Source organism: Pygocentrus nattereri, chromosome 10, assembly GCF_015220715.1.
Source record: "Pygocentrus nattereri isolate fPygNat1 chromosome 10, fPygNat1.pri, whole genome shotgun sequence".
In the NCBI taxonomy this organism is placed as follows: Eukaryota; Metazoa; Chordata; class Actinopteri; order Characiformes; family Serrasalmidae; genus Pygocentrus; species Pygocentrus nattereri.
The window spans coordinates 44,295,219-44,315,218 of NC_051220.1; the positions used below are offsets into that span (position 1 = coordinate 44,295,219).

General features: G+C 45.6%; 1 protein-coding gene across 2 annotated transcripts in view; it reads right to left on the reverse strand.

Moving 5' to 3' along the window:
* Positions 1–4,644: 4,644 nt before the first annotated feature.
* kif26ba (kinesin family member 26Ba) overlaps positions 4,645–20,000 on the reverse strand; it is a 147,893-nt gene continuing 132,537 nt past the window's right edge. Inside the window, exons 11-15 of one of the 2 annotated variants that reach the window (XM_037541778.1) lie at positions 18,726–18,888; positions 14,166–17,628; positions 8,699–8,901; positions 8,454–8,604; positions 4,645–7,107 (exon numbers count right to left, since the gene is read on the reverse strand). In XM_037541778.1, coding sequence (XP_037397675.1) covers positions 6,959–7,107; positions 8,454–8,604; positions 8,699–8,901; positions 14,166–17,628; positions 18,726–18,888 — 4,129 coding nt within the window. In that variant the 3' untranslated portion in view covers positions 4,645–6,958. Of the gene's footprint in view, positions 7,108–8,453; positions 8,605–8,698; positions 8,902–14,165; positions 17,629–18,716; positions 18,889–20,000 lie in introns of both variants that reach the window. The other variant, XM_037541777.1, reaches the window with a different exon arrangement.

The window sequence follows — 20,000 nt, forward strand, 5'->3', positions numbered from 1 at the left end:
GAGGACTAGACTGATGTTAGTGGTGTTGGTCCCACAGAGCGTTGGTTGATTCTTCTGTCACTTTCTAATTATGTTGGTAATTAATCTAACATTTGGCTTGGGGTGAATCGCTCTGTTCTAGATAAACTTACCGAGTCAGAGCTGCTCACAGTGGTGGTGATGGGAACCAGACGTCCCTCTAAAAGCTCCTACAGAAAGTTCCTACATGAACTGGTTCTGAATTCACTGCCTGATGACTGAGACGCTGTTTTATGAGAGTTTAGAGAACTTCAACTCCATTCATGGTGGAGGGAGACATGCAGGGCGCTGTGCGGCAAAATAGTCCCAAAGAAAACTCATTATTCCAGATTTTCCACTGTTTTCCAACATCAACATTCCATATAAGCTCAGAAGACTCGTGTAGGTTCTCTGGTGGTTCTGGATGGTAAATAAAGTGTCTATATCTGTGTTGTCGTCATGGCGACGCCTGGTTCCCATCACCACCACTGTAAAGACATCTGAACCGTTTCACACCAAACCCTCTGAACATCTGATTACAGCTCACACGCTGAGTTATGGAGGAATCCCCGTTAAAAGCACTAATGTGATGTTTTAATATCAACTTTTGCTCAATTTTTCTAATGATTAGTAAAAGTTTTTGTAATCCTACAAAGAAAGATGATCATTTTGAAATCTAGGTGTCCCCAAAGGCTTGATGGACAGTGAGTCCTGTTGCTGTCTCTGCTGTGGTCAGCGTTAGTGCTGGTCCTCCTGCTTCCCTCTGGAGGTTTTTCCGCTCTGTGTTTGTTTAGTTGAATCCATTTGGCCCTCCTGAGTGCTGGAACACAGATAGACGAGGATTAAAGGTCCCTCTGCGCCTCCTCTACTGCTAATAACTCTCCGTCCACTAAAGCAAACAGCCCTCTGAGGAGCGGCGCTCTGAGGTGGAGATAGCATCTATACGGTGAGGGGAGCGGCTGTCAGTGTTGGGGGTTGGAGCTCTGGTGCTGTTGGGGCCTGCTGGACTAAAGGAGGTCCGGCTATCTGCAGATCATCTCTGCAGGCTTTAACCCAACACAGATCACAACTGAATGGTGGCTGCTGACCTTCTCAAACAGATGACATCATCTCTCATTGACCACAGCAGAGCGGCAGGACAGTTTTGTTTCCGAGAGCAGCAGAGAGGGGATTAGTGAAGTTTACAGCGGAGAACAATAGCGCTGGTATGTCAGCCTGACCAGACAACACCGGACCCTCATCTCTGAACATTCCTCTAACAGTGAGGCCCAGATTAGTGTCTGTGTTAATCTGCGTTCACTATGTCCGGCATTAGGACACGACTGGAGATCTGCAGTATGAAAATCTCTAATAATCACTTTATTAATTTCAATAATGCACATTATAAAACGGGTAGTTCAGGTCCTAAAATCTGATTGGCTGAGCTGTGTTTGAAGCCGTAGTAAAATCTATGATATACCCACACCTATGACCACTTGTGACCACCTCACAGTGACTGAACTCTGCATCACTGCACAAGGTCACGGAAAGTCCTTCTGCTCTTAATGGACCATCTGTGACTCTAATGCTGCTCACATGGAGCACAGAGTGTATTGATGAAGTAAGAACCCGGTTCTGCTTTAACTGTGCGGCTGACGGCTTACGTTGTTATCTAGAACCAGGCTGGTCAGCTGGTTAACAGGCTACAAGACAGTAAACAGCCTAAACAGCTCCATCATTAATATCACAGGCTTGAATTAAAGCCCTGATGGTCTGATTTACTGTAGAACTGCAGTAGAAAGTCTAAAAACGTCTCCTGAGTGTTTTACAGACGTTTCAGTCAGAAGTCGCGTCAAACCCAGACTGAACCCCAAACGGCTCCGTACTCCCTAAAAAGTGTTCTAGCTATGAAGGTTTAGAAGTTCTAGCTTCTACAGCCAAACAGTGACGAGTGTGGATGTGTCTCAATCCCAAACGACTGTTTCTTAGCTGTATTTTGCCTTGTTGGGCTGCAGGATCCAGTATTTACTCATATGTAGTGCACTATGTAGGGAGCAGGGAGGCGTTTGAGACTCAGCCCCAGGGTGAGAAGAGGGTCCTCTGGATTGGCGCTGAATCCCACTCACTGTGATTTGGTGACCAAAAGGTGCTTAAGAAGCGAATTAAACAGTGTTGTGATATCATATGTTCATATGTTATATGACAAGTTTTAAAAGTGTACAGTGATGGGACCGAACGTTCAGCAGTCCATGGTTGCTTGGCGACGATACCGTACAGTAAAGCAGGGGTTCTCCGCCTTTTTCCACTCCATCGACCTTTTTAAACACAGCTTCATTTTTCTTAAATGCTGAAACCGAAAACCTGAGAAAATTTTCAGGTGTGTTAAAAAACAAACTTGTTAAAAATATAAACGGTTGTAGATGATAAAAGGGATAGAAACATACGAGGTGGATGAGATTTGGAGCTGCAGTCTGTCATGTTTTCACTGAAAAGACTCCACTGGCTTCCCAAAGACTGACTGTTTGGTCTCGAGACGTCGCTCTAGTCTTGAGGGTTTTTGGGGCTAATTTCAATTAAACCTCACTCCCCTCACTGAGTTTGAGTTGAGTTAACAACGATGGGAAATCTTGCCTGGTATCACCGATAGCCACAGTTTCCCTCTGGGTTTGAGTTTAACCACTCAGGTCACTGATGCTTGACCAAATACGCTCTGCGATCCATGGGTGGAAATGAAATGCATCTCTTTGCTTTTATTTTATGGCTCATCTATTGTTTTTAACAGCAGCTCGTGCTGAAAGTCTGTAAAGAGTCAGACGTTAAAACAGTCGTTATGCTGAGTGTATGGCACCATCGTGCCTCTAGGAGAGAAAACGGCTGAGCTCTGCTGATGAATTCCCTCGTTTGATCCGTCAGCAGTGACCTGGACTGGGTCAGTTTGAAGTAGACCGAGACCTGCGGGTTTTGCCGACCCGGTTCAGCTGTTTGCTCCAGACCTCAATACGGGTGGAGTGGGAAAAGGTGTGACGAGTCCTCACCAAACAAAGCGCCCTGAGAGACTTCTCCGTCTCCGGCTCGCCGTCTGCACCGCGGCCTGCGGCTGCACCGTCTCACACTGACGACGCTTAATCAGCCTCCACTGCCACGATTATGTACATCTCCACTAATGTTAATATTGGTCATAATATGGAAACGTTTAATTTATAGATCTTTCATTCATTTTCTTGAATTTAATTAATCTTTTCTCCCTCCATGTTTTAATGACACAGTGATGCTATCAGCCGAATTACTGCCTCCCTCTGAGTAGTACCGGCCTGCGGACCACTAGAGGGTGCTTCACAGCCTGCTGGTGGTCTGCTGCCCTAAAGGAACTACATTTCTTGGCGGAATACTTATGTTGATTATTATGAATAATAAATTATTTTCTGAAGAATTGTGCATTTTATCATTTTTATATTTCATGTTGCCGTTTTATAAGAACATTTTCATAAAAGTCCCTTGAGGCTGTACGTTACAGTGATTTTATCACAGGGAAGGGAGTTTTACTCCCATCACGTCGTGCCTAAGAACACCTTCACTGTAACCCACAGCCTCGCGTGGCTCTCTGCCTTAATCAACACGTCGTTAAGACCCTGCAGGTAATCATCTAAACTGACATCCTGTGTGACGTTAGCAACATTTTACTCACAAAGGTTCTAGATAGCATCAACTGATGATTTAATTAGCTTGCTAAAAGTTTTCAATAATCAATATAAAAATCAGTCAGTCTATCTAATTATAACAAAATTAAACAGAATAAAATGAACTCATTAACTTACAAATGAACGTATCTTCAAAGTTCTGAAATTTGGAGAGCCTTTAGTTGAACCTCACCACATTGATATAACCACACTGTAAACATGTTATAGCAGATGTTATAGGCTGTTATGAGCTGTTTTGTTCAGTTATATTACCGCGCCGCGTGTCGTAAAAGCTAACGTGCCACGTTAATGTTTGCTAGGGTTACTGTAGTCGTCATGACAACAGACAGTGAGGTCTGTCATAACGTTTACTGTTAATAGTAACGCAGTAATATGACTGAACATGATCTGTGGTGAGAAATCAGTGTCATCGCTGCTCTTTACGCATATTCGTGGTTGTGACGTCACAACCCTGATATGCATATATGAACTGAATGCACTGGAAACACTGAAACTGACACGCTTGTTTTGTTTGTGCATGGATTACATTTCTATCACTGCCACACTCTTTTTGGTGCTACATAGAACCAGAGCGTTCAACAAGGGTTCTCCTGTTGCAATTTGACCACAACAATAGCAGAACTATTTTTGGTGCTTTATAGAATCACCCATCAATCTGAAGAACCATTTCACCATGCAGAGAACCACATGCAAAGAGTTCTTTGACTGTTCACGGTTCTATATAAAACCTTTCTGAATATGGTTCTACATAGCCTCAAGAAGGGTTCTGCTGTTGTTTTGATGTCGAGCTTGTTGCAATAGCAATCTCTCAATCTGAAGAACCGTTTCACCGTGAAGAGAACCAATTATACATGCAAAGCGGCTACATAGAACCATTGTCTTCAGTAAAGAACCCTTGAAGAACCATCTCTGAACAGCTGTGTTTAGCGGTGTAGCTGTGATGGACACAGAGAGGCAGAAGGAACTCGTACCACTTCATAAACATTCTTTATTTACATCAGACCATCATCCGTCATTCAGAGCCCCATTCCGACCGGAACGCCTTCCCAACAGGACACAAACACTGACATTGCTGCACTGTTCATCTCCTCGGAAACACCACGGAGCGCCGAGCTGACCGTCTCCTCCAGTCCAGACATGATTACAGTGACCAAAACGTGGCGTGATGAGAAACAGCTTCACGCCTGATCAACGTTCTGCCAACACAACAACTCCAGCAGAAAAAAAGGAGCATCAACAGACAGGGTTCCTCCCCCGAGCGTCCCGCGGCGCTTCAGCCTTCAGCCCAGGAACGCCTGGACACGCAGAGCCATGATGATGAAACACTGCAGTACATGGACGTCAGACAGGATCACAGCTCAGAGCCTCAGCTTTCAACCGGCAAACTGGTAAAGATCTCATCACTGTCGCTGCAGCAGATTTCATCTACAACTCAGATTCTCACGTCCAAATTCAAATATTTAGGGGTTACGTTTCAGCCTGATTTCAGTTCCTTATCACTAGTGAAAACGGCTTTTCCCCAATGCGTCATTCCTGAAAAACAACGCTTATTTGCTGAATTCAAAATGTCTCAAATGTCTAACAAGCAGAAATGAAATCACCACAAACTGATGTTCAAATCTGTCGGATCTGTGCTCGAAAATTCAGCCAGCATTAGATTTAATTACGTTCTGAGCGTGAAAACTGATCCTGCTGTTCTAATGACGTAGGAATTGTGAAAACATCTGATTATGAATTAAATTAGATTTTGATATTCAGAATGAGAATTTCGATCATTTCTGCACGACAGATTTTATTGGTTACTAGCGCTAAAAGCTGCAATAGATGATCAACCAGGAGCGAAACCAACGTACCATCAACATTCATAATCATATTCATACTCATGATCTCCCACCGTTTGGCGACTGGTGCAAAAAAGAAAAAAAGCAAAACAAAAACAGCGACTCGTATAGAAAAGGAACAGAAGAGGAATATATATGTATATATTTATATATGACATGGATTCACTACTGTACAGTTTAAATGCATAGTATTTTGTGGTTATGCGTAAATAATAAATTATATACTTTAAGCAACTCTGTCGTTCAGGCCTCCTGAGGTTAGAAAATAAATATCGTCCTTCATTCGTTACACGGCCAGAAGGGCAAAGATCAAAGAGTGTGACCTCCCCAGGCGTGGAGGGCGAGGAGAGACGGAGAGACGGGTGTACAGTCTTCAGTTAGTATCAGAAACAGGCTATAGTATTTAGATAGAAACATTTAGAGCTGAAACTGCCTCAAGCACCATATAAACAGGTTTCCTTTCAGGTTTTAACAAAGTCGTATGCACCGCGACACGGAGACCACACCGAGCGGAGGGGGGCTCTCATTCTGGTGAATCTGAGGGTTCGATCGTGGCTTTTTTGAGGACAAAGGTTTGTAAAAGTCGCCGGAAGCAGCAGAAATCAACCTGCATAGGTACAGCACGGGTCCATCGCTTAGGTGGTCCCTGTGGCCGGCTTCGTTTCAGCCCCCCGCTGCCTCTAATGGTCCAGCCTAAGGCCCTACACTGCTGCACAGGTCAGCGCGACCACAGGAGATCAACGAGCTGCGTTCCCCTGATCTCTGGCAGCGACGGCTCTTCGAGCGCGCTCCGCTCTGTGTGGCCTCTTTGTCTTCAAAATAGAAAAAATAATAGAAAACATACACGTAACGTTGCGTTTACCGAGAGTATAACAATACGAGTACAAATACCCCAGACAGAGAGAAACACTGAACTCACGAGCCGCTTTCACCGGCCTTTTCACGCGTTACTGTTTTTCTTCTTTTAATCTACGGGTGTTTATTCTAGCACCTTCTGTACACGAATACATAAAGTCGTTAAGATACTGAATTGGTCACAAGGCACTTGTTGTCCTTTTTCATCTTCTTTTTTCGCTCTGTTTGTTTTTCTTTTCACTCGCGTGGCAGTGTACGCCTCCCGTCAGGCCTTGATCAAAAGCAAGCAAGCAAAACCGTATTTACAACCGCTAACCGCTAACGGCTAACGGCTAACGCTCGGTGATGAAAGTGCTGTCCAGTCCTGTTTTCGTAGTGTTTTGGGGGATTTTACTTTCCTCGGTCCTTTATGACCCTCCCATCACCCAAAAATCCACTTTAGAAAAATACAAAGTCTTTTATTTATTCATTTTTTTAGTTCTCGTTTGTTTCGGCCGTCGTCCCAGTGGCGCTCACACCCACGCACACCCTAAAGCTTCTTCTGACTTCCCATGATCCTCACCAACCCAGAAACCGGAACGTTCTGCTCTACCGCCGCCGGCAGGTGATGTCAAAGCAGGTGATCATCATCAGGTGGGCTTTGCAGAAATTGACCCGGTTCTCCAGCCGCTCCGTCACAAACTCCAGCGCCTCCAGGTACTCCAGAGAGTCCACCTCAAACGTCTGCTGAAGGTCAACTGTGGAGAGGAAAGGACGTCTTACTGCACGTTCTACATGTTATAGGACTCTGACACTCAGGACACGGCGACAACTAACACATCTCTCTAAAGCATATAAATCATTTACGAATCGCCAGTCTGTGTCTCAGAGAGTCTAGTCTAATCACACAAGCCCAGGATTAAAACCCGGGATCAGACGCCACATCTCACAGCAGATCCTTCACACACCTTCAAAAAAGTCCAAACCATGCAAAAGTCAGAGACCCTTCATTTATTTCATTTCCAGTCAAGACCTTGTTTGTTTTTCAGTGTCAGGAAAAAATCTGAAAACATTTAAACTGATGACTCCGAATCCCGAACAGCTCACTCTGCCCTCAGCTGTGTCCAGTCAGTGAGTCTCTTCACCTTCATTCCAGCTTCTGTTCTTCTCAGGAGCCTCACCTTCAGCTCCTCAAAGAACCTGCAGACACGCCTCCAAAGCTCAGTCTGAGAAGCTGGTTGATGATTTTCTGAACTAATCAAACCCATTCAGTGGTGTCGAGGTCTGGACTCTGGGGTGGTCAGTCCATCGTTCTGAGAACAGCAGCAGCTCTGTTTGATAAGTATGTCTCGATGTTCTAAGCAGCGCTTGGGGTCGTTATCTCGCTGTAGAGTGAATCACTTCTAGAGGTTTTTCATGATGCATTAAATGCTCTGTGCTTATCAGCATTCAGGATACATTCAATCAAATAACCGACTTTGACTTTGATGTTCTAGTGCAGATGTTCTCCTTTTCTCAGTGAGGATCTTCTTGATCAGCTACACATCCTTTCAGACCCACAGCGCTGAGTGGTCTTCTCACAGTGGAAGGATGGACAGAAACACCTGTGGATGTTTTCAGATCTGAAGCAGCTTGATGTTCTTCTCCCTCTCAGAGATCGGGGTCGACCAGCTCTTCCAGGTGGTTGTTAGAAGTCGATTTTTTTGAACTTTTGGAAACTTCTGCTGTTTTTTTCCCTTTCTCCTTGCTCGTGTAAGTGGATTATCTCCTGAAACACTAATACTTTGTGCTAAATGGCCATTTTGACTGGAAATCAGATAAATGAAGTCTGTCAGAGACAATTTAACATCTCCAGATGGTTTGTGTTGACTGTGTAACGATTCAGGAGTGCAGTTAGCACCAAGCTTGGTTGATTGTTGGGTTAGAAGCATCCATTGCTTGTTAGTTACCTTAGCCTCGTAGCTCCAGAGCTAAAACTCAAGAACCACACTTCAGACATCAAAGCATCTCGGCTGATCGACTGTGTTTGTGCTAAGGGTGGAATTGTTTACGTTCGTGTTTTTCACTAAACTAGTTACATTCAGTTTCACTCTGCATAGCTTACATTCAGTGGTCCATTTTTCAGGCTCCAGCATCAGATGCTGTTTGGTCTGCTCCAGTTCCTTCTTCAGCCAATCGTATTTGGCCCGAACCTCAGAGATCCTCTGCTGCCGATGCTCCAGGATCTTCAGCTTAGCGCTGAAATACACCAGTTCCTGAGGACACAGCAGGAACCAGAGAGATCATCCCGAGATCAGACACTCGAACGGCTTCTGAAACTACACAGTTAACTCATTCTAACATCATTACCTTATTGCCGGCAGCTCGTCTCCTCTGAAGACGTTCAACATCATCGATTTCATAAACCTTGATCTCAAAGGGTTCAGTCAGGCCTCTCTGGCTGGGTCGCAGTGGACCGTCCACCCAGCGGACTCCAGGGCTGATGATTGGCTTCCTCACAGGGGAGGTGGTGTCCAGGGTCAGGTTAGGAATCAGGCGGCGTCTCTGAGTCCCTGAAAGGATAAATAACATCAAAGATCAGGACCCGAGAATTAAAGGAATCAAATTACCCAATAAAAACAGAGAAAAACATAAACAAAACTCAGGCTGCCACTGTTTTAGCTGCACTAATGTACTTTAGTCTGTGTTTGTAGACAACAGAGTCACATACAGAGTCAGAGACCACACAATGGAGACTGTTAGACGTTACGTAACAGAGCATTCTGGCCTAAAACCGGAGTTTAGTGTTGTTTGATGTGTTATGTAATATTCTTATATCCCTTTAAGCCACATCGGTTTAACAGAATTCACAATTCTATACAGTTTACATGTTTTTCTTACTACAATACCCAGCATGCATCACTCAAACACAGTTAGGGATCTAGGGTTAGGTTTAGGTTAAGATTCTGTCACAGCACTAAATGAAGCCCAGGGACGAGTTGAAGCCTTTTCCGTCGGACAGAAGGAGCCGGGCTGAGGGCCGAGAGCTGCGCCAGGCTCACTTCAGCCGTTAGCTTGCCTTCACGTCTCTGTCTGCATTCACCTGCTAACAAAATCCAAACTTTCCCAAATAAAAGCCTGAAAAATCCACCCCAGAGCCGTAATCCAGACATTCCCACTCCAACGCTCCAGGTGATCACGCTGACTGGTGGGGTACAAACAAACAGCACATCATCGCTGCTGGAACAAACGTTGTATCTTGAAATTGTTTACAGCGTCCCTGACGCTCAATGGAAGACGATGGAAAAAGATCTTATTCTAAGATTAGAGAATATTTCTGTTGGTCTGTTGGTCTGAACATTTGACACAATGCAAAAGAACTAATGTTTTCAAATGATGGGTTTTAAAAATATCTCAATAAATAAGTTTGGTTTGTTTTTCATGATATAATCTCTAACCATCAAGGTAAGACAAACAACAGCATCAAAAAGAGGATAATTTCCAGAAACTGGAAATGTTTTAAAATATTTATATTTTAAAATAAGTTATTTTAGCAATGACACCTTCCTCGGCCATGAATTCAGCAATACTGGTTTATAAATCAATCATATAGAATTCCAAGCACCACAGAAGAGCTCGTCCTCACAGTCGTGTGTGAAGGCCAAGGCCACATTTTGAGTTTTTCTGCTATTTTAACTGCAATAATCTAAACATGATTATGGAATATATGATTAAAATGACCTAAGGCGAGTCACTGGTGTTACTGCGTCTCTTATTCTGAAATAAAAGTCACGCCGATGACGTCACTCGACCTCCTTTGACCTGTTCTCTGAGGATCTATGGAGAAAAGCTCATGGTGAGTCCACTGTGTCTCTCAGTTCTCAGAGATCTTCTCATTCAGCTCATGATCTCATATGAAGCTTCTAGCTGACGTCACTGGTGTGACCGACTTTATTCTGAGGCCATTGTGAAAAAACAGAAACACAAATGGATTAAATTCCATATTTTAGTGGACGTTCCCTGATGGACAGCGTGTGGTTTGATGTTCTGTAAAATGCATTGATCATTAAAAACGTCTCTGATGTGTCCTTTATGATGTGGAACACCGATGACGGTCAGGAACACCAATGACTCCTACAGAGAGACAGAGAAGTGGACGTTTCTGTAGAACGACCCAGAAAGAGGCCAGTTCAGAATTCATAATGTACCGGACAGTTTAATAAAAGCAGACCTGTATTTCAGGTCAGTGGGGAAGGCTCAGTTTGGCCCCAGGTCTGTGTGAGATGCACTTCTTGGCTGTTAAAAATAAACCAAGTCAAACCGGGGAACTGTGCCACGGTGCTTAGCCGCGAGCTACTCTGAGAGCTTATGCTGGCGGCACCGTCCAGCCAGGCAGCAGCAGGTCAGCGGCAGCAGCTTATCTGGCCCGAGTGCAGGAATGACGCCGATCCTGCCGGAGCGCGGACCACATTTGCATACAAATTGACAGTTCCAGCTGCAGCACTATCAGTCATCTGATTGGAAACACAGCGACGGGCGTAATATTAATGGGCTCCTTCTTGTCCCTTTGTGTGAGAAAGGTGCTTAAAGGTCAAACTCCCAGTCACGGCTGGTCATCCGTGAGGTGGTTCATTTGTACAGCGTGTTTGAAGGGCAGTGAAGAGCAGGAGGCTGGTGATTTAAGGTATACCTGCAGATAGCGTTTACATTTGACTCGTTACGCTAAGCTCTTCTCTCCATTCCAGCGTCCGCGGCTCCACCGTCTCGGCCGGCGTCCCTGACCGCTCAGGCGTTCACAACATGATTAGAATTCTGCTTTTCTTGGCAGTTCACCGCCGTGTAATGTAATGGCCTGGTTCTGATGCGTGAGGGGAAAGCGAATGTGGCTGTTGTTTCAGCGAGCGCTGAGGCAGGATTTAAATCCTCAGTCGGGGGAGCCGGTCCCCATGGCAGGGGTCTGCAGCCGAGCGAAATGGGGAGAACGCTCTGCCCGAGGAAACGAGTGGGGGAGGAACGTGCTCAGAAGCAGGAGCAGCACTAAGCAGTCAGAGACCACCCACAACCTTCTCTGTCAACTGCAGTCTGTCTATTTGAAGATGGCTATCACAGCAGAGCGCTGGGGCGTGAGAGTGTGGGTGCAGAGTGAAGAGGAGCCGGGGGCTTTTTTTTTAGCTTGATTTTCCCAACATGAATATTTACACACCAGTGACGAGATGAGATTTAGCGCAGGATGATTCACGCTGGAATATGAAACTGCACAGGAACTGCATGAACACCAGAAAGCAGTCACGACAGCTTCATTCACACATCACAAACTTTGGAAATGAAACTGATCACATTCATTTTTCCACATGTGGGCAGTGACTGAAGCCAGTCCAACAAAGGCTCCATATGACCAGCACAGACACTTTCCCCTCAAATCCAACCTAGAAATAAAATACAGCACGCATTCCTTCACGGAACGTGGGCTTTACACCTAAACACAAGGGGCAATGACGTCTTTAGAGGGCGGAGCTGAGCGGCGTTTGTTTATTTGATGGTCGTTAATGACGTCTTTAGAGGGCGGAGCTGAGCGGCGTTTGTTTATTTGATGGTCGTTAATGACGTCTTTAGAGGGCGGAGCTGAGCGGAGTTTGTTTATTTGATGGTCGTTAATGACGTCTTTAGAGGGCGGAGCTGAGCGGCGTTTGTTTATTTGATGGTCGTTAATGACGTCTTTAGAGGGCGGAGCTGAGCGATATTTGTTTATTTGATGGTCGTTAATGACGTCTTTAGAGGGCGGAGCTGAGCGGCGTTTGTTTATTTGATGGTCGTTAATGACGTCTTTAGAGGCGGAGCTGAGCGGCGTTTGTTTATTTGATGGTCGTTAATGACGTCTTTAGAGGGCGGAGCTGAGCGGCGTTTGTTTATTTGATGGTCGTTAATGACGTCTTTAGAGGGCGGAGCTGAGTTGCGTTTGTTTATTTGATGGTGTTAATGACGTCTTTAGAGGGCGGAGCTGAGCGGCGTTTGTTTATTTGATGGTCGTTAATGACGTCTTTAGAGGGCGGAGCTGAGCAGCGTTTGTTTATTTGATGGTGTTAATGGCGTCTTTAGAGGGCAGAGCTGAGCGGCGTTTGTTTATTTGATGGTGTTAATGACGTCTTTAGAGGGCGGAGCTGAGCAGCGTTTGTTTATTTGATGGTGTTAATGACGTCTTTAGAGGGCGGAGCTGAGCAGCGTTTGTTTATTTGATGGTCGTTAATGACGTCTTTAGAGGGCGGAGCTGAGCGGCGTTTGTTTATTTGATGGTGTTAATGACGTCTTTAGAGGGCGGAGCTGAGCAGCGTTTGTTTATTTGATGGTCGTTAATGACGTCTTTAGAGGGCGGAGCTGAGCGGCGTTTGTTTATTTGATGGTCGTTAATGACGTCTTTAGAGGGCGGAGCTGAGCGGAGTTTGTTTATTTGATGGTCGTTAATGACGTCTTTAGAGGGCGGAGCTGAGCGGCGTTTGTTTATTTGATGGTCGTTAATGACGTCTTTAGAGGGCGGAGCTGAGCGATATTTGTTTATTTGATGGTCGTTAATGACGTCTTTAGAGGGCGGAGCTGAGCGGCGTTTGTTTATTTGATGGTCGTTAATGACGTCTTTAGAGGCGGAGCTGAGCGGCGTTTGTTTATTTGATGGTCGTTAATGACGTCTTTAGAGGGCGGAGCTGAGCGGCGTTTGTTTATTTGATGGTCGTTAATGACGTCTTTAGAGGGCGGAGCTGAGTGGCGTTTGTTTATTTGATGGTGTTAATGACGTCTTTAGAGGGCGGAGCTGAGCGGCGTTTGTTTATTTGATGGTCGTTAATGACGTCTTTAGAGGGCGGAGCTGAGCAGCGTTTGTTTATTTGATGGTGTTAATGGCGTCTTTAGAGGGCAGAGCTGAGCGGCGTTTGTTTATTTGATGGTGTTAATGACGTCTTTAGAGGGCGGAGCTGAGCAGCGTTTGTTTATTTGATGGTGTTAATGACGTCTTTAGAGGGCGGAGCTGAGCAGCGTTTGTTTATTTGATGGTCGTTAATGACGTCTTTAGAGGGCGGAGCTGAGCGGCGTTTGTTTATTTGATGGTGTTAATGACGTCTTTAGAGGGCGGAGCTGAGCAGCGTTTGTTTATTTGATGGTCGTTAATGACGTCTTTAGAGGGCGGAGCTGAGCGGCGTTTGTTTATTTGATGGTGTTAATGACGTCTTTAGAGGGCGGAGCTGAGCGGCGTTTGTTTATTTGATGGTCGTTAATGACGTCTTTAGAGGGCGGAGCTGAGCGGCGTTTGTTTATTTGATGGTCATTAATGACGCCTTTAGAGGGCGGAGCTGAGCGGCGTTTGTTTATTTGATGGTCGTTAATGACGTCTTTAGAGGGCGGAGCTGAGCGGCGTTTGTTTATTTGATGGTCGTTATTGACGCCTTTAGAGGGCGGAGCTGAGCGGCGTTTGTTTATTTGATGGTTGTTAATGACATCTTTAGAGGGCGGAGCTGAGCGGCGTTTGTTTATTTGATGGTTGTAATGATGTCTTTAGAGGGCGGAGCTGAGCGGCGTTTGTTTATTTGATGGTTGTAATGATGTCTTTAGAGGGCGGAGCTGAGCGGCGTTTGTTTATTTGATGGTTGTAATGATGTCTTTAGAGGGCGGAGCTGAGCGGCGTTTGTTTATTTGATGGTTGTTAATGACGTCTTTAGATGTCTTTAGACTGTAAAGACCTTGCTGAGGAAATGTTTGCTATTCTTTGTAGTAAAAGGCTTTCAGCATGTATCCTAACACCATTCTATCTCCATCCCACCAAATATATATGAAGATTTAAGATCTTGCTTACCAGTATTGTTCCTTTTCTTTGAATTTTTCAGACTCCTGCGTCCGCTGACTGAGCTGCTGTTTTCACTCATAGAATCCTGAGCTGAGGATGTGCTTCCAGTGGCCTCACTGTCACGTATCATGCTCTCATAGCCACTGCTGCCCCCACTGTGGTAGAACAGAGCTGTCTTGCCCATCGCTGGTGGCAGTTCTCCACTAAGCACACTGCTGTTGTCGCTGGCATGGCCACTGCTGCAGCGATGGGGCCGTCGTGGGGCAGTGATCTTGCTGTATGGGGAGGGAAGTGTATGGACCACTGGTCTGTCCTCTCCATGGAGTGTTCCTCCTCTTTCATCTGTATCTGAGGCACCGCGGCTGTTGCCACCTCGGGCGCTGCCGCTGCCTTGCAGCAGCTCTGAGATTCGTCCATTTACAGCCCTGAGAGGCAGCTTTGAGGCAAGTCCTGATCCCCTGCTGCGGCTGAGGGACTGTGTTGACCAGGAATTCTGGTTTGGGTTCTTTCCATTAGGTGGCAGGCTGGAGCTCCTGTTCACTGACTGAGGAAGAGACTTGGTGGAGAAGCTTAAAGTCTTAGTGCTAGAAGTTGAAAGGCTTCGGGCTTTGGGGCTGGCCATAAGGAGTTTGCTAACTGCTGAGATTTTGGATTGGCTGGCTTTGGGTGACTGGGTTATATTGTTGTTTCCATTTGGTCCATTGGTAGGAGAAGAGATGGAGCTGCGGGTGATGCTCCTGCCAGCTCTAGGCATGGTACTATCTCTTGCTACACCTGCTTTAGAGCCCACAGAGGTCAGGCTCTCCGCTCTCTCCAGGGAACGGCAGTCATAATGAGCTCCATGAGATCTCCCGAGGGAGTTGGTCCTATTTGCCAACTGCTCAAGTTTGGCACTGAAGAGTCTGCTACTCTCCAAATTTGCTCCTTTCTGTTTTCCATTGCCACCCAGGTCTTCAGGTGTACTGCCCAGGAAAGACATGTACTGGATTGTAGCCTGGTTTCCTGCTGGATTATGCTGTGGACTGGCTCTGTTTCTCTGGTCAAGACTCGACTTCCTCACGGGTGGAAGGGGTGGGATTCCCTTCTGTCGGGTGAAGAATCCCTGCCTTCCAGATGAGCCTCTCCTCTCCAGAGTGGCTCGAGGACTGCAGGGTGTAGATGTAGTAACGCCAAGACTTTTATATTCTCCACTTGTGAAGCGATAGGAAGGATCATCCAGGCCATCCTGCTTGTTGATGCGATGCCATCCCCTAGGAAGGCTGCCAGTCCTGAGGATGTCTGCTGAATACACTGGAGTGACACTTTCTGAGGCACAGACAACCATTTCACAGCCATCCACTACTCTCTTGAAGGAATCCGGAGAGCACGCTGCTTCACCACTGCTTGAGCTGTTTCTGTCAAGCAGACATTTGCTCTTCACAGAATCAGATGTCCTCTTCTCTGGTTTTACCTCACAGACAAGTTCCTTAGGTTTGGACTCCTCTCCACTCTCCCTTTTCATCCAAGGATCATCGAAGTCGATCTCACTCGAGATGGAAACTGGTGGGGATTTGGGATCTTTGAGTGACGAGTTTTTGGTAGGTGAAGATACACAGGGTGGATCCTGAACAATCGGCTTTACAACAACACAAGGCTGAACTGTGATATTAGTCTTGAAAGGGATAAAGCCACTCGACGTACATGAAGTTTGAACACTAGAAATGGTGACAGCTGTTTTTGCCATCATAAGAGACATCTTGCCCATTTTGTCACGGGTTGGAGTTCCCTTGTCATTCACATCACTGGATCGATCACTTTCACTTTCTTGGATGCTTTGCTCTGTGAGCTCATCAGTTTCCCCTTCCTCTTGAATTTCCAGAAGTTGAGCCTCAGCTAATGCCTCATTTTGCCCAAAGCACTGCTGTGCAACAAAGCTATGGCAAGACTGTTCTCCATCACTGCCTGTGCTCATCTCACTAAGCCAAGAACTGATGGAAGACCGTCGGCTGGCTAGCACTTCCCCTTCAACCGTGCTGAGAGGCAGGAACTTAGCAATGTTGGCTTCTGAGATGGTAGCAGTGGTAGTGGAGACTGCACTGGTGTAGCACTCCAGGTCCTCACTTATACTGCTGATGATGCTGACCGGCCGTGAACCCGATGCTAAAGCTTGTAGTGAGCAGTCACTGTTAAAGCTAATGATACTGGTTGGCCTGCCGTTTTCCATCACTCCACTGACTGTCAGCTCTTCCACCAGAGTGAACACTAACTCATCTTTGCCATTTGGCTCCAAAGGCTGCTGCAAGGTGACTGTGGTGCTCTTCTTGCTGTCCAAAGGTAGCTGAGGCACATCATCACATAGTGTCTCTGCTGATCCCAAACTGTTAGAGGAAGAGGAACGCTTCAGTACCTGAGGGCTCATGCCCACAGGAGATGTCCTAGACTCAGCCTGAAGCAAAGATTCAGTGGATGATTTTCCTGAATCTCTGTGCAGGCTCTGGGAGGAATGGGGCGGCGTGCCAGGCATTACTCCTTTCTGAGTGTACACTTTGCAGCGCTGGGATGGAGAAGAGGGAGGTTTGTATTCGGATGTTTTGGTCAGGCTGGCGATTCCTAGCCTTGGAGAACCCATAGGACGAGGTTTGCTTTCACTGCTGCTACCTCCACTAATGGACTCCCTGCTGTCATGCAGACTGGAGCTCTTGGTTCTCTGAAGGGGAGTGAGCTGTCCAACACCACTGCTACCAGTCACGCTCCGGCTGGTGGAGAGTGCACAACTGTTTATCGAAGACTGTGTCAGGCTTTCTATAATGGACTGTGCGATTTCTGCTTCTTCTACCACCTCTCGGATCTCCTCAAGTTGCTGGTCATTAGAGATTCTCTTGGGAGAACATCCTTTAACCTCTTGGCTTCGAGCTGAAAGAGGCTCAATTTTAGGAACTCTGCTGGTAGAGACTTCTTCAAAAGGAAACTTATTTACCTCTTCGCTTCCATCAATGCACTCCAGTCTCTCTTGCAGCTCGGCAAACGTGTTGCATTTGAGACAGTCCTTCTCCTGCTTCCCGGACTCGGCGCCCTCTTCAGGCACAGGCGGAAGTGGCTGTGAATGAAGGGCTTGCAGAGGCTGTAGAGGCTGGAGAGGTTGTGAAGACTGGATTAAGGCTGAAACCGCCTGCAGCTGCTCAGGTGCTGCCGCAGCATTGCTTTGGTCAGCCTTATTCTTATGGATAGATGGGATTATTGGCACAAACTCTGGAGGACCTTCATTGTCTGTTAGCTCCTTGTCTGAAAGGGCTGAACCATTAGGACCAACGTAGATCACGGTGTCGCAGGACTGCTCACTGCTGGAATAGTCATCAGGATCACTGGAGAGGTGCAACAGAGGCATTTCGGAGTCTACAACGTTCCTGGAATGGATAGTTCTGAGCTGGGTTGGGCGTCTCATCCTCCCCTCTTCACACGAGCTCTCCCCACCAGAGGAACTGGATGTGTATTGCTGAAAAAGGCCAAAAACAGTTTTTCAGATTTGAAACAAACTATGTATATTGATGTGAATAACAAATACACTACCTTTCATAAATATGGGGACACCTTGCCTTCTTTTGAAAAGGAACTCTTGATTTCCACTTTTAGTCTACAATTGGTCAACAAAACTAATTCATCTCTAAACGACCACCCACATGTCTGGCCGGACACTGAAGGACGACTGACTGTTGAGCTCTCCTGCTACCCGCTTCAGACCAGCTGCCCACGCCCCAGATACCACCACATGCCTTGGACTAGCTGCCCACCCTACACTGAGGTTTTCATAGACTCCCAGCTATTACTACTACTAATACTACTGCTATTAATATTAGTAGTATAATAAGTCTGTAGGTAGTCTGACCAGAGGAGGACGGGTCTCCTGGTGAGCCTTGGTTCCTCCCAAGGTTTCTTCCTCAGTTCTCAGGGAGGTTCTCCTTGCCACTGTTGCCCCCTGGCTTGCCCACCAGGGGGTTTTACATTCATGTTAAAACTTTATCTTTTCTGGAATTCTGTGAAGCTCCTTTGTGATGTCATCAGTTGTAAAAAGCGTGACAAATAAATTTGATTTGATTTGAATTAATTATGGAAAACATCTGTAAAGGTTATTTAGCTTCTCACTCAAGCCTCATGTTGTCCTTGGTATGAAGAGCAGGTCTGGCATAAATACTGATTATACAATTTTTTTCCCGAATGATTATTAAAAGCACATATTAAAGTTCTTGTGGCCCAAACACCTGAAAGACCTTCATACTAATGTCACAATAAGGACATGGAATACATGAAGTAGTACATTAAAACTTAATCAACTGCTTCTTAGTAATTTACATGCATATCTCAGATCCAAACATGCTGATTTTCTGAAAACATTTTAAACATCTAGGCGTCCCTGTGCTTCAGAGCACACCTTTGGAATACACAGGCAATGTACTATATAATACTTGATGGAAATCTTTTGGTTCCCTAAAGAACCTTTCCAGGTTTTGTCTAGAACTGTGTCTAAACCAAGAACTGTTAAGGAAATGGAGTGTGGGTGAAAAATACAGAAGTTGTGGGCCATACCACGCTTACTTTAGCCTTCTTCTTCTTCATCCTGAGCACTCGAGAAGCAATCTGAAGAGTAGACAGTGTCTCCGAGAAGTTGCTGGGTGAAGAGGATATGTGGGCTATCATGGTGGTCCGGCAATTCATGTTCCCCAGGGACTCTCTCAGCAGCATGGTCAGCTTACTGTCCCTGTGAAGAACAACAGGATCATTTGTTAAAGATCTCCACAAAAATGTAAACAAACAGCCAGTTTCCCAAGTGTCCAGTCCACTGAGTAGTTAGTCAGTTACATTTATTATACTGCAGACCTTTTATGAACCACTCAGTGAGCCTTAAAGTCTGCGGTCCCTCAGAAAAGCCTCTGCTGTACATTACCTTTACCCATACTGCTTTAGCATATTAATCAGCTCTTCTAGCGCAGCTCTTAGCGATTTTAATTCCCAAAAACTGTTTGCGGCCCCTAGGCGCACCGCCCGTTTGTGGCTACCTCATGCTGCTGTCCTCGGTTTTATAAAAGACTGTTTTTCTGCCTGAGAGAAAGAACGACAGAAGGAAAGAATGAGAGCGAGAGAGAAAAGAGAGAGAGAGAGAGAAAAGAGAGAGAGAGAGAGAGAGAGAGAGAGAGAAACAGGCACTGGCTGTTCTCTTTGCCTTTCCATGGCAACCATTAACAGGTATCTAAGGCTGCTGGTGTTTTTCAGCTACGCGTGAGTCAGTGATCAGAACTGTGATGTGCTCATGTGTGTTCAACTAGAATATATGAGAATTACCACAAAACACGGCTGATTCTATTATCTGCATTAACCACACGTTGATGTTTATATTCTATTTTGCACTCTAATACTCAATATTGAGCATAGAAACAGTGTTACTTTAACTATTTATCATGCAAGTCTGCAATACCATCAGAATAACAATGCAAAAACATCCCGCAGAAAATGTTACGTATTATTAGACTATATTAGTGTATGTTTATATATACATACAGGGTGAGTCAAAAGTCATAGGACACTGTTTTATTTTACTTTTTAAGCCTCCATGATGCGGTGCTGAAGGTGGTGTTTGTTGAGAATTTTCTCAGGAAACACAATTTGAGATGACGCCAGAGATAAATAAAATAAAAAATAAAATAAGATAAAACCTGTCCTGTGACTTTTGACTCACCCTGTATTCACTATATTTCTAAAAGTATTCGGTCGTCTGGCTTCACTCGCATATGAACTTGAGTGACGTCCCATTCTTAATCCATAGGGTTTAATATGATGTCGGCCCACCCTTTGCAGCTATAACAGCTTCAGCTC